Consider the following 12,919-nt stretch of genomic DNA (forward strand, 5'->3'; position numbering starts at 1 on the left):
TTATGGTGCAGGTTCTTATATCTTGTTGTCAGCGAAGCATTTACTCATTCACTAATTGATTGTTGACTTCATCATTCGTTTATTCAGCATATCCTGCCTGAGTATTTGTAGCATGTTCTTGGAACGTATAGAAACTAGAGAAACAGGCTGAATGACACGCCTATAGTCCTACTTACTCTCTCACACCATAGAGAATGGTAAGTTTATGAACAAATGCTCTTCTCCAGGTTAAAACCTTGGAGGGAAGCAGTAATGAGTCAGAGAATTCTAGCAATAGCATTTTTCCAGAATACGGAATGCTTACTATAGGTGAAAATGTTTTGGTATAAGGGTAATATGTTACTGTTAGATAGTAGAAGTAAATAGCAAGTATTTGAGGAAATGGACATGGTACTTAACTAGATTTAATCATTCTGTATAGTGTCTAATAGCATCACTTTCTGCCCTGTAAACAGACACAATTATAATTTGTCAAGCTATCATAAGGTGAAAGAAAAATAAATCTATTCTTTTTCATTTGATCTTGTCAAATTTTCTTCATAATCTAGAGAAGGCAGACTCCATTTGCTTTATTCTGAAATTGGAAGTTTTAACCATTATAAGTCCCTTTTTGAATGAAAAAAACAAGTGTGTATTTGAGAGAAGAAAGAATCCAAGTAAGAGAGACAAAATTCTCATGCCTTGGTTCAGTCCCTCATTGGTAACAGTTGGTGCTGGGCCAGAAAAAGCCAAGAGCTTGGAACTCAGTCCACTTCTCCCATATCAATGGCAGGGACCCAATCACAGGTGCTGTCATCTGTTTCCTTCCGGCTTGTGGATTAGCAGGAAGTGTAATTGGTAGTAGAGTTAACACTTGAATCCAGGTAGTTCAGCCTCGACTGCTTTCCCAGGCCACAGGCAGGGAGCTGGATGGGAAATGGTGCTGCCAGGATTAGAACCAGGGCCCAAATGAGATCCTGGCATTTTCAAGGAGAGGACGTTAGCCACTAGGTCACTGTGCCGGGCCTCTGAATAATTATTTTTGTCATAAAGCATAACACATTTTGCATTTTTAAATAAATCAGAGATTTATATGCCACTGTGATAACTGTCTGCCTATTTTTATTGTTGAGCGAAATGCAGCAGATTTGTATCTGAGTGGCAACATGAAAAAATGTTAGGAAACATTTCATAAGGATAAATTTAATGCTAGATTTCTGCTTTGTACCCTGGGAATATTTTCCTAATATGTTAGTTTTTTCAGTTAGTGGGTTTAGTACGGTCACTTAACATTAAGTAGCATGAAATTTGAAGGTGTAAAGGTTAAGATCAGTAATAAAGCCACTTTGCCTACTGTTTCAATTGAGTGAACCAATGATACTGGATTTGCTTGGGTCAGAAAAATATTTGATCCTGGTCTCTTGTTGAATGGGCCTATCAGGAATGTAAATGTGTTGATATTTTTTGCTTGGTTATGATTGAGGTAGTAATCACATTAAATAAAATTATTACACTTTTCAAAATAAATGTGCTGCAAAATATACCAGAATTATCTGATTTTTGATGCACTGTGGTCAGCAATCATAGACTTCAAGAGAAATACTGTGCATTCCATGTTTGTGTGTATTGCGTTGCCAGATAATCATCAAATTCTTTATGCACACTTTTTAAATCCTTTTGCTTTTCCAATAGGAGGCTTGGATATAGTTAAGCAATGTTGTAGGCTGTTCTACACAAGTGTTTCCCAGAGAGTTGGGGACGCAATTAACACAGGCTGTATTATTCAGTGGGCAAAGAAGAATGAACACTTCTTGAGTTCTAAAACCATTTCCATTCTGGCTATGTCATTCAACTCTTGTTTGGATAATCATCTCTAAATGTAAATGCTTATTTGGTCTCAAATATATCTAACACGTTCTCCCATCCAAAAAGTGTAAGCTTCTACAAAAATATGCATCCAAAGCGATGAAAACCAGCACCTAGAGAATGTGCACATCTAAGCTTTGGAATCAGTTTAAAGATTGTACACCTGACAGAATGGCAGCAATATAAATTATGGAAGCTTTAGGAATTACTTTACTGTGGATATAGAAGCAGATATTTAATTTCCAGTTTCCAGGCATTGGAAAAGCTGTGATTTTAAACTAAGGAGCACATTTTGCAGATGTTGACATGATCAGAATAACACACCAGAGTATTCCGATTCCTAGCGGCTTTTTAGTCTCCTTGTGAAGCAACCCCACCTTTTATTCCTGTGCTAAGAAATTATTTCCTTCTCTATTATCTATTACTTTTTACCTGGATTTTTTCCCCCTGTTTTGATTGCAAAACATCACTTATTTCCTATTTCACAGTCCTTTTTTTGTTAGTCTAGACAAATTGGAAATATGTAGATCAAAAGAGGTATAGTTTTGTGAGATTCATTTAGAGTCATTGAGAAAAAAATCACCACTCCAAGTTATATCTTCTTTTTTTTTTAAAGATTTATTTATTTTTATTGCAAAGTCAGATATACAGAGAGGAGAAGAAACATAGAGGAAGATATTCTGTCTGATGATTCACTCCCTAAATGACCACAACGGTTGGTGCTGTGCCAATCTGAAGCCAGGAGCCAGGAACTTCTTCCAGGTCTCCCACGTGGACGCAATATCCCAAGGCTTTGGTCCATTCTCAACTGCTTTCCCAGGCCACAGGCAGGGAGCTGGATTGGAAATGGGGCTGCTGGGATTAGAACTGGCATGCATATGGGATCCCAGCAGGTTCAAGGCGAGGACTTTAGCCGCTAGGCCACTGTGCTGGGCCCCAGGTTATATCTTCTAAGGCACACTTTCACAAAAGCATAATGAGGACAGCAGCTCTATGTTCTCAGTGCCTATTGTGAGACAAAAATACACATTTTTGAGTGGAAGTCAGGCTGCAGTGATTATAGATTCCAATCCTCAGATGTGTCAGGACAGAAGTTCTCTCCCTGTCACGCACATTGCAGCTCCTGGTCTCAGGTGCTTTCCTCTCTCTGGTGACCCAGGAGTGTGGGTCCCTGCTTGGCGGCGATGTGTTTGAACAGACACCAGAGTGTGGGGATTGTGTCTTGTGGAAGCACATAACTGTTTAATTCCCTTTAAGTGACACCTGGGTTTTCTGCTTGTTCATCATGGGCCAAGGCAAGTCAGATGGCCCTAACACAACCAAGAGGAAGCTGGGAAATGTAGAGGAGCTCATGGATATTTGTGGGGCATGGTTTTTGCCACGAGCAAAAACACAGAAATCATAGTTTGTTAACTGACAGCTCTGAAATTATTTTGGCTACATGTGGGTCTTATAGCAATGTTTGCACTTGCTTGCAGTGGCACTATGCTTAGAAATTAGGTCAACTTTTGTCAAACTGCTAATTAACTTTTTGTCTTTAAACGTTCTATAGCTTTTCAGTATCAGTGATGATAATTAAAGATAAACAGATTTTTCTTAGAAGTTTGTAACATGCTGAGAGTTGTACATAGATTATCTTAATTAACATGACTAATCAGAAGTAAGTCATTATCTTCATTTCATAAATAAATAAGCCAAAACTTTATATAAAGAACTTGCCCAATATCTCATAGAGAGGTTTCTGTTATCTTTTAAATGATACAGTTACATAGACTCTGGGATTTCTCATCTCCCTCTCCAAGTTCCCTTCCTGCCCCCCACCCAATAATTTCCCTTCTAATATTACCGACATCGTAGGCATGGACATTGTGGGCATGCACAATGTCGAAGAGTGCAGCATCCTGTTAGGATATTTCATCTGTTTCACTAGGAGTCCATCTTTGGTCTGGCACGGCAAGTTTTTTAAGCCAGACTGATGAAAAGGTGATTTTTAACTTTCTGCTGAAAAATTTGGTATAAGTTTTCTCTTTTGCAAAATCAGAGTTCAGGTTCCTACAATCAGTGATTTTTCTGGATGCAATACAGTGTTTGATATTAATAGCTTGGTGTTTCATGGGTATGCAAGCAGTACTGGTTTTCTTTGTTTCTGCATAAACAGCAGGCAGGCACAAGCTCTAACACTACTTACTGTTTTAGGTTTCTTTCATATAATTGAAAATGATGATTAAACATAACTTAAGGTCAAGTTTTTGCTGTATGATTGATCTGTTATAAGCCATTGGTTTCACAGAGTAATAGCATCTCTGTCAAGGGAAATGTAATCCTCTTCAGAGAGTGACACTTTAAGAAACAGGGTGTGGGAAATGTGCCCCACACAGAACAAAATCTGATCCCAAGTGACATTAGCTATTATTGTTTCAGATCTCTCTCTTTGAAACTCCTCTGCAAATAATTTGATTCGGATATAAAATGAATTGAGCATGCATCTTTGTGCCACAGCAAACAGAGCAACTGGCCCTTGTTTCTGCTGACTTTACACAACAGTTTTGAAAGTGGTTATCGTGAAGCAATTCTGTTGGCTGGTCATAACTTTGAGAATAAATACTTCAATACCATTTCTGTCAAAAACAGGATCACAGCTTTTGACAGATGGGTTTTGGTATCCAAATAGCAAAAATAATGGAATTTCAAATAGGTTGACTTATTTCCTGGAGGTGACTTTTGTCCCTAATTCATCTTATATTTCCTATGGAAACAGACCAATTTTATATTACAGCACCTTCAATAACACGTAACACGCAGTAGGTGCTCAATAACTATTTAACAACTGAATAGAATTTAGCCTTTTAAGCTTCGTGGAAGGTGTACAAATCCATCACCAACACAGGATTGTCAGTTTTAACCTTGAATGTACCATTGCTTGTGAGTTCCACCTCTATGCTGAAACAGCTGATAAATGAAAAGTATATAGAGGAAGTCATATTATTAATTCATTACTCTGTATTTTCTATGCTTTTTAAACTGTAGCTGAAATTATCATGAGAAAACTACATCAATTTTCTAAATTATTTTAACCAAACTGGAACATGACTTAGTCAAAAAACAATACATGTTTTAAAGTTGGATAATCTGTACTTTATGGCTTTTCGTATCACCAACTACTAGTTGTACTATTTTGAGCCAATTAATAGCTTGGCATTCCACTTTCCTTATCTAGAATACAGAATACATATAAAGGAGGTAAGCGTTACTACTGGCTCATCTTTCCCCACTCTTGGATTATATAGGAAATCGCAAAAAACATACCTCTGTGTCTTTGACTAATATCTATGGCATATAGGTTTATTCCAGGTTTATTGAACTATCAAATATATCCTCTTTAAATTCAATGCTAGGGAAAATTTCCTTTCTGTGAATTTATGAAATATTTTTATAAATTTAGTCAAAACTTGACACTCACTGTAGTTTTGTTGTAATTTTTTTTCCCCTTTGGCTTTCTAGAAGCATGCACTTAGTTTTACACTCAATCCACTAAATATTCACAACTTAATTCTGGTAAAACTGTTGCCTGCCAGCCTTCTTTGTTTAACACTTTTTCTTTTTTTTGTAATATTTATTTTTATTAGAAAGATTTATGGACAGAAGGAGAGACAGAGAGAAAGATCTTCCATCTGCTAATTCACTCCCCAAATGGCTGCAACAACCAGAGTTGAGTTGATCTAAAGTTAAGAACCAAAAGCCTCTTTTGGGTCTTCCACATCGGTGTAGAGTCCCAATACTTTGGACCATCCTCTGCAGCTTTCTCCCTGGCCACAAACAGGGGGCTGGATTGAAAATGGGCCAGCTGGGACATAAACCGCCATCTGGGTGCTTAGCACTTGCAAGGGGAGTATTAGTCAGTTGAGCCATTGTGCCGGGCCCTTCACATTTATTCTTAAAACTCAATTTGAAGATTTATTTTTTCTGTATCTCTTATAGGGAGCTATAGAAATACTTTATGGAACCATACTGGACCTAAATTATAAATGAATGAAAAAATAAATTCGTTTGTTCAAGGTATCAGAGCTGTTAGATGCAGAACTAATCCTAGCCCACTGCTATTTTCAGTAATATCACTCAAAAGAAGCTAAGAAAGCTTAACCCCTGCAAACTCTTAAGCATCAAGGTTTCCTGCTGAGAAACTGACTTGCTTTAACATGGGCCTGCTGTTTGAGAATGAAAATGAAGGTGGAGTGCTTCTAAAGATGGGTTATTATCTTTGAGAAAAGTGCAGTCAGGCTCTGGTACATGCAGGTTAAGAATAATCATGTGGGGTATTTTTTCTACCCAAAATTCCCTCCGTAGGCCAGTGATAAATGGATGCTGGGAAGTCTTTGCCTGAGGCCTTTGTTGCAGATCACAGCACTCAGGCCTTGGACAGAGCAGGTTATGCTCACCTTTCCTTCCTGCCTACCACAATGTCTGTGGTCCACAGTGATCTAGCTTGTTTTGGTAGATGGAGCATGGGCAGGAAATAAGTTCACTGTGAATTTTCACAAACGAAATTTGATTACCAACTAATAGCTGTTGAATAATTTCAATGTAAAGTTAATGTTCAATGGATAATGACATGTAAAAGCAGTTTGAGTCAGCAGAGTAGATGGTTGTAAAAACTAGGGTTATTGGAGCCCTACTAACCTTCAAAAGGTCTCACGATTTGCCATTTCTTTAAAGATCCATTTGTTTTCATTTGAAAGGCAGATTTAGAGAGAGAGGAGATTGGAGAGAGAAGGTCCTCCCTCTGCAGGTTTGCTTCTTGAATGTCCACAAAAGACAGAGCTGAGACGATCTGAACCTGGGGGTCAGGAGCTCCTTCCGGGTCACCCACGTGGCAGCAGAGTCCCAAGGCCTAAGGCCATACTTCGCTGTTTTCCTAGGCCATAAGCAGGAGCAGGATGGGAGCTGGAGCAGCTGGGATGCGAGCTGGTGCCTCAGCACACAGAGGAGTAGTGTGCTGCACTGTCACTTCTACCCCGGTGATTTCCAATTTTTTTTTTCTAAAGATGTACTTATTTTTATTGCAAAGTCAGATATACAGAGAGGAAGATCTGTTGATTCACTCTCCAAGTGGTCACAATGGCCAGAGCTGAGCCAAACTGAAGCCAGAAGCTAGGAGCCAGGAACTTCTTCCGAATCTCCCACGCAGATGCAGGATCCCAAGCCTTTGGGGCATCCTCTACTGCTTTCCCAGGCCACAAGCAGGAAGCTGGATGGGAAGCAGGCTGCTGAAATATGAACTGGCACCCATATGGGATTCTGGCGTATGCTGAGTGAAGACTTTAGCCCCTAGGCTACAGCGCTGGGCCCATGATTTCTAATTTTTAAAAACATGCAATGCTGGGCCCAAAGCGATAGCCTAGTGGCTAAGTGCTTGCCTTGCTTGCACCAGGATCCCATATGGGTGTTGGTTTGTGTTCCAGCTGTTCCACTTCCCATCCTGCTCCCTACTTGTTGCCTGGGAGGTAGTAGAGGATGGCTCAGAGTCTGGGGACCTTGAACCTGCATAGGCGACCAGGAGGAGGCTCCTGCCTTCTGACTTTGTACTGGTTTGGCTCCAGCCATTGCTGCTGCTCGGAGAAGTATCCAGTGGATGGAAGGTGTTTCTAACTCTGATTCTCCTTCCTTCTCTCTGTGTATCTGACTTTCCAATAAAAATAAGTGAACCTTTTATTTAAAAAAGTACTATTCCTTCCTAATTATTCTTAATCAGCACATTGATTTTCTTTACTTTCCATTTTGATAAACATTTATAAGTCTATAAATCCTTACGAATTTCAAATATTCTTCCCAAATTGTGTACACACACCCACACAATTTTCAAAATTCATCTTCAGAAACTGAGAAGAACGTTGGTCGGGCACCGTACCGAACCAAGCAGATGGGAGAATCCGTCTGCGGAGCATCTGGGTCCTGAAGGTGGTGACTGTCTTAGGAGGGTCACCAGGACTTCAGTGTTAGCATCAGCATCCCTTGTTTACTTGGTCTGCATTGCCTCCTCAGCTGTCTTTGAAAGGAGATTTCTCGTACGTTCTAACTGGGCTCTAGCTTAGCGGCTCTCAAGATACAGACCTGTTTGATATGCTGTTTTAGGGCCCTTCCTCTGCTCCCACTGAGTCAGAAGCTTTGCAGGGGAGCTCAGAAACTCATGTTTTATCACTCCCTCAGCAGATTCTAATTCATGTTAAAATCCTGCTGAAATTTCAGAAGTTCTCTCCTCAACCTATTGCACAACCATGACCTCTCCACATCTATATTTGAATTTTTCCTGCTTAAGTGCCAACTATCAGTTAACTTGAACTCAGAAATTCAGATTGAAGTAATTTTAGTATTAATAATATTTTTTATAATATGCATGTTGTATATAGACAAATTTATATTTACATGACACAGTTGTGACAAGAAGGATTCCATAGAAATTGAAGTATAAATTACATTGTTAAATGTTAAATATGCTCTAAACTTTTCAAAAAATTTAGACTTGAAAGTTTTGGGTACACACAGGAACTGGGGCAAGTGCAGATGCTTCAACACAGCATATTTACCTTCCAAATTTTGGTTATGATATCAGTACCAGAAAATCCCCCTGCTATTTCCATGTCTTATTGTTTACCTAATCCTGAAAATGCATTTTTGCTGATCATTTAAGATCCATTTAAGAATGTGTCTTCTAATATTTAGATTTCACCAGACACAAAAACTAGGTATAAAGAAGATATTTGAAATGCATGTGTGGGTGGGATGAATTTGCAAATCTTTTAGTGATGATTTTTAAAAGTCTTATTGTGAGAATTTTTATGTTCGGGAATGGAGGAAAAAAAGATTACTGAATAAGTTTTATTTTAGCAAATGTCCCCTCCAAAAATTTCACTTAGAAAATTTGTATTGTCTCTGGAAACTCTTTTATTGCTAAAATTGATGTTTAAGCCCTGTGGTGTATGTAATTACTGTATCAAACATCATCACGCTCATATATAGCACTTTCATTACATGAAAAATCCCATTGCATGTACGAACTGAAAATGGTACTTGGCTCTTCTCAGAAGTTCGAGCATCTACTGAGATATGATTTTACTTGTCACAGCACTTGGCCACCTATTGACCTGTATAAATAGCAGAAACTTTCTTAGTTCTTGGAGACATTGAAGGTCTTTAAAACATTTAACTTTGAGCTTTTGGGTTATTTGTGTTCTGATTTTGACTCAGGTTTGCAGTTTATGCGTCTCATGAGAAATGAAATTTGTCAGTTAGCAGGTTCCAAAAGTGCTAATACAGACATGCAAATACAGAACTGTTGCAAATACAGACATGTCATTTCTACCATGCAGCAACGTTTCCATGATTTCAGGCAGAGCTGTATTATATGTCTCAGTGTTTTTTGCCATCCCTCCGCTCCCATGAGTGGTTCTCAACATGCATCTGAATTTTGAGAGGGTTGTTTATAACATAGATTACTGGCTTCCATTCCCAGAGTTCCTGATTCAACAAGTGTAGCTTATGGCTGAGAGTTTGCACGTGTATCACCTTTCCAGGTGATGGGATGCCAATTGATGCCCTAGGAAGTAGACCTTGGGGATGCTTGTTCAGGGTGTACGTAGCATCTCTCTGGGAGCAAATCCTCAGATTCTCATTATAATTACCTGGGCAGCAAAAGAATTTACACAAACTCAGGATCTGTGCTGATACTTGCAGCTGAGTCCCTAGGGTGTTGTGGCCAGTGTTTGCATTTATTCTGTATTTCTAAAGTGTGTGTGTGTATTCCTAGTCATTCCAAGTGTGCACTCACATTTGTGAGCCAATAAGAAAGGAGGTCATGGATATTGTTTTTTGGGGGAAAACACAAATCAGGTGTTCCCTCCATTAGCAATTTTATACCTCTGACTTTTCTTCATGTAGTTGCTTTGTACAAAGTAGTGGAATGAATTATTGACTATGAATGAATGCCAGCAGTTAGTTGCTGGCTCGTTTTTCCTCCCAGCATCTTCTCTTCATTCCATTATTGAAGAGATTATTCATGTTCCAATTGCTTGCTTGCTTGGTGGTCTCCATTCTAGACAGAGACTTTATTTTTTTGGTTGGGTGAACAGTTAATTTTTCCAGTGCCAGGCAACCTGTCAACATACTATGTACACCAGCTGTGTTTGTTGTGTTGAACTCTTGTAAATGTTAAGTAGAACATCTTTTAACATAAACCTGATAGGTAAGTGACATGTCATTAAACTCTCTGGGTTTATTTACGTATGAATTGAAATGTTGAAAGAGGAGGGCTAAAAGATTGGTTCACTTGCAATAAGAGACGATGGCTAGGAAAGCCACAACCAAGCCCAAAGAGGTACAAATTGTTACTGTTTGAGGGGAAGCTTGCTTAGGTACTAATGTTGAATCTGTACATGTCCACACCATTGTCTGAATTGTAAATTCTCCTGCTGCTTTTCCAAGTACATTTGTCATGCCATGGCTTTTAGCAGTCTCGTTTAATTTCCTGCTCTATGCTCTGCAGACACTGCCTTGAATTCCAGTCCTTCAGTTATCACATTCACAGTTTACCTGAATGTTCAGTTTCCCACCCAGGTTAGATGATCCATGTTATCCTTTGGGGTCAAAGGTTATGCCTTTGTTCTGACCACTGCTACAATCTGACCCAATCACAGGCAAGTCATACTTACATTTTTTTTAGCTTTTAGGAGTCTTGTGATACTTGCACAAGGCTTGTAGATCTTCCACTCATATTCACACTATTTTCTGCTTATTTCCTTTACATATGTTGTGTGGATCACATGGAGAGAACCAGGTTGTCTTTTTTTTTTAAAGACTTATTTTATTTGAAAGACAGAGTTACAGTGGAATGAAGAGGGAAAGAGAGGGAGAGAGAGAATTCTTCCATCTGTTGCTTCACTCTCAAAATGGTCAGAATGGCTGAGGCTGGGCCAGGCTGAAGCCAGGAGCCTGGAGCTTCTTTTTCATCTCCCCTGTGGGTACAGACTCTCAAGCGCTTAGGCCATCCTCTGGCTTTTCCCAGTTATGTTAGCAGGGCACTGGATCGGAAGTGGTGTGGCTGAGACTGGAACCAGTGATCATAACACGCTGGCATTGCAGGTAGCAGTTCAGTCAGTGTGATGTAACATCAGCTCTGCAGGTTATCTTTTAATTTCAATTTTAAATTTAGAGATGAAATGTAAACGGTTTCTTGGAAAAATAATTTTGTGGCTAGTACAGAGAATCAGAATTCAAATAGGGTTACATTTACTTTCATGTTACATGACAATTAGATTTTCAGAAGAGTTAGAATGTGTCATAAAAACTTTCTTTGATTTAGCTTCTGTGCTCAAAGCATCAGCAGCGGACATTTCACCAATTAAGTCTTTTTTAGCATATTCAAAAATTGTGAGGTATGTGGGAAATTCTCATTATAAGGGAAAGCCTCATTCATTATAGGACAACCATGTCGTTTGATAAGGAAATAGATGGGAGACATGTCTCACATTCTTTATTGCTCTGAAACATGACCACAAAATCCCTAACTGCCTCCAACGGGGTGATCCATTGCCTTAGAGTTACTCAATTTTCAATTCCCGATATCAAGAACAGATCCATGGAAGTGTGGGTATATGTAATCTAAACAAAAGCTAAAAGTGAAATAGAGGATGCCTGCTGGGTTGATGTTCATCAGTGTGTACTATTAGAAATGGGCTGTATGAAATTCTGCAAAGTCACTTCTTATAGAATGCATGCTATTTGGAGCACAAGATATGATATGGGATAATTAATGAATAAATAATAATCATGGACATTATATATGAACTAGTATTTTGGCTAAACATTTCTAAGATGGTTTTCAGTAATGAAATATCATTAATTGTTGATCTATTAATAATAAATAAAACTGCAACAATGAGGTATTTAAATATAAAGTTTCAAAAAATAAAGTCTCATGAATTTTAGAATAGTACTAATTGGAACTAAACTTTCTAAATGCCTAATAGAGGATAATGGCATTATGTTTTGCATTAATAAGAACACAGGAAATCAACACTGTTTAACTGAAATTTACCTAACTGAAACAGTTAAAACTGCATGCTGGGGTCAGGCATTTTGACACCATGGAAAGAAGCTTAGTGACTGGCTTGTATCCCCAGTTCAGAATGCCTAGTTTGAGTCCTGGCTCTTTGGTTTCTAAAATAACTTTGCGATAATGTGCATCTTGGAAGGCAGAGATGATAACACGGATACTTAGATCCCTGCCAACCACGTGTGAGTTGTGGGTTCCTGTTCTGTGGAGTGAGCCAGAGGATGGAAGAACTCCGCCCGCTTCTCCGTGTTTCAAATAAAATAAATATAAACAAATAGGAACAACGACATGCTAGTTTCATTCTCTTATTTCTGAGGGGCTGTGGGTGTGATCTTGTGTCCTTCCTGATGAAGGAGTGGTGGTTGCCTCTTTCTCATGTATCCGGTCTCTGAAGTGGCTAGGATAGTCTCAGGTGTTTCCTCCAAAAAAGGCAATATTTTAGAAATGATTGTGAGATTAAAATTTTATTCAGTTTAACTTTGAAAAAATGTTTCCTTTGTATTCCACCCCACTTCTTTTATTTCAGGTAACCCTGCGTGCATGAATACACACACTTGCATTTTTATATGTAACCTGTATGAACTAGAAGAAAATGGTAGAATATGAACAATCACTAACAGAGTAGTCATCTGCTTTTGAAAATCAATGAACATTTAATAAAAAGGACAGACTTCTGTGTATCTGATTACCACTGTGTTTGTTTCCTTGTGTCATGTGTGTGGTGTTCTGCTTTTTTGGCAGGGATTTGATAAACAAGTGGATGTGTCATATATTGCCAAACATTACAACATGAGCAAAAGCAAAGTGGACAACCAGTTCTACAGTGTGGAAGTGGGGGACTCAACCTTCACAGTTCTGAAACGCTACCAGAATCTAAAGCCCATTGGCTCTGGGGCTCAGGGAATAGTTTGGTAAGTAGTATGAAGTTAAGTTACTTTTTTAAAAAAAGTATTGCTGTCCACAGTATAT

General features: G+C 38.7%; 1 protein-coding gene across 3 annotated transcripts in view; it reads left to right on the forward strand.

Annotated features, from left to right (window-relative positions):
- MAPK10 (mitogen-activated protein kinase 10) overlaps window positions 1–12,919 on the forward strand; it is a 234,299-nt gene that overhangs the window by 129,674 nt on the left and 91,706 nt on the right. For 2 of the 3 annotated variants that reach the window (XM_040967192.1, XM_040967191.1), the window contains exon 3: window positions 12,692–12,861. In XM_040967192.1, the coding sequence (XP_040823126.1) occupies window positions 12,692–12,861 (170 nt within the window). Of the gene's footprint in view, window positions 1–12,691; window positions 12,862–12,919 lie in introns of those variants that run through there. The other variant, XM_040967193.1, reaches the window with a different exon arrangement.

This window comes from Ochotona curzoniae, unplaced genomic scaffold, assembly GCF_017591425.1.
Source record: "Ochotona curzoniae isolate NIBS_2020 unplaced genomic scaffold, NIBS_Ocur_1.0 scaffold_4506, whole genome shotgun sequence".
In the NCBI taxonomy this organism is placed as follows: Eukaryota; Metazoa; Chordata; class Mammalia; order Lagomorpha; family Ochotonidae; genus Ochotona; species Ochotona curzoniae.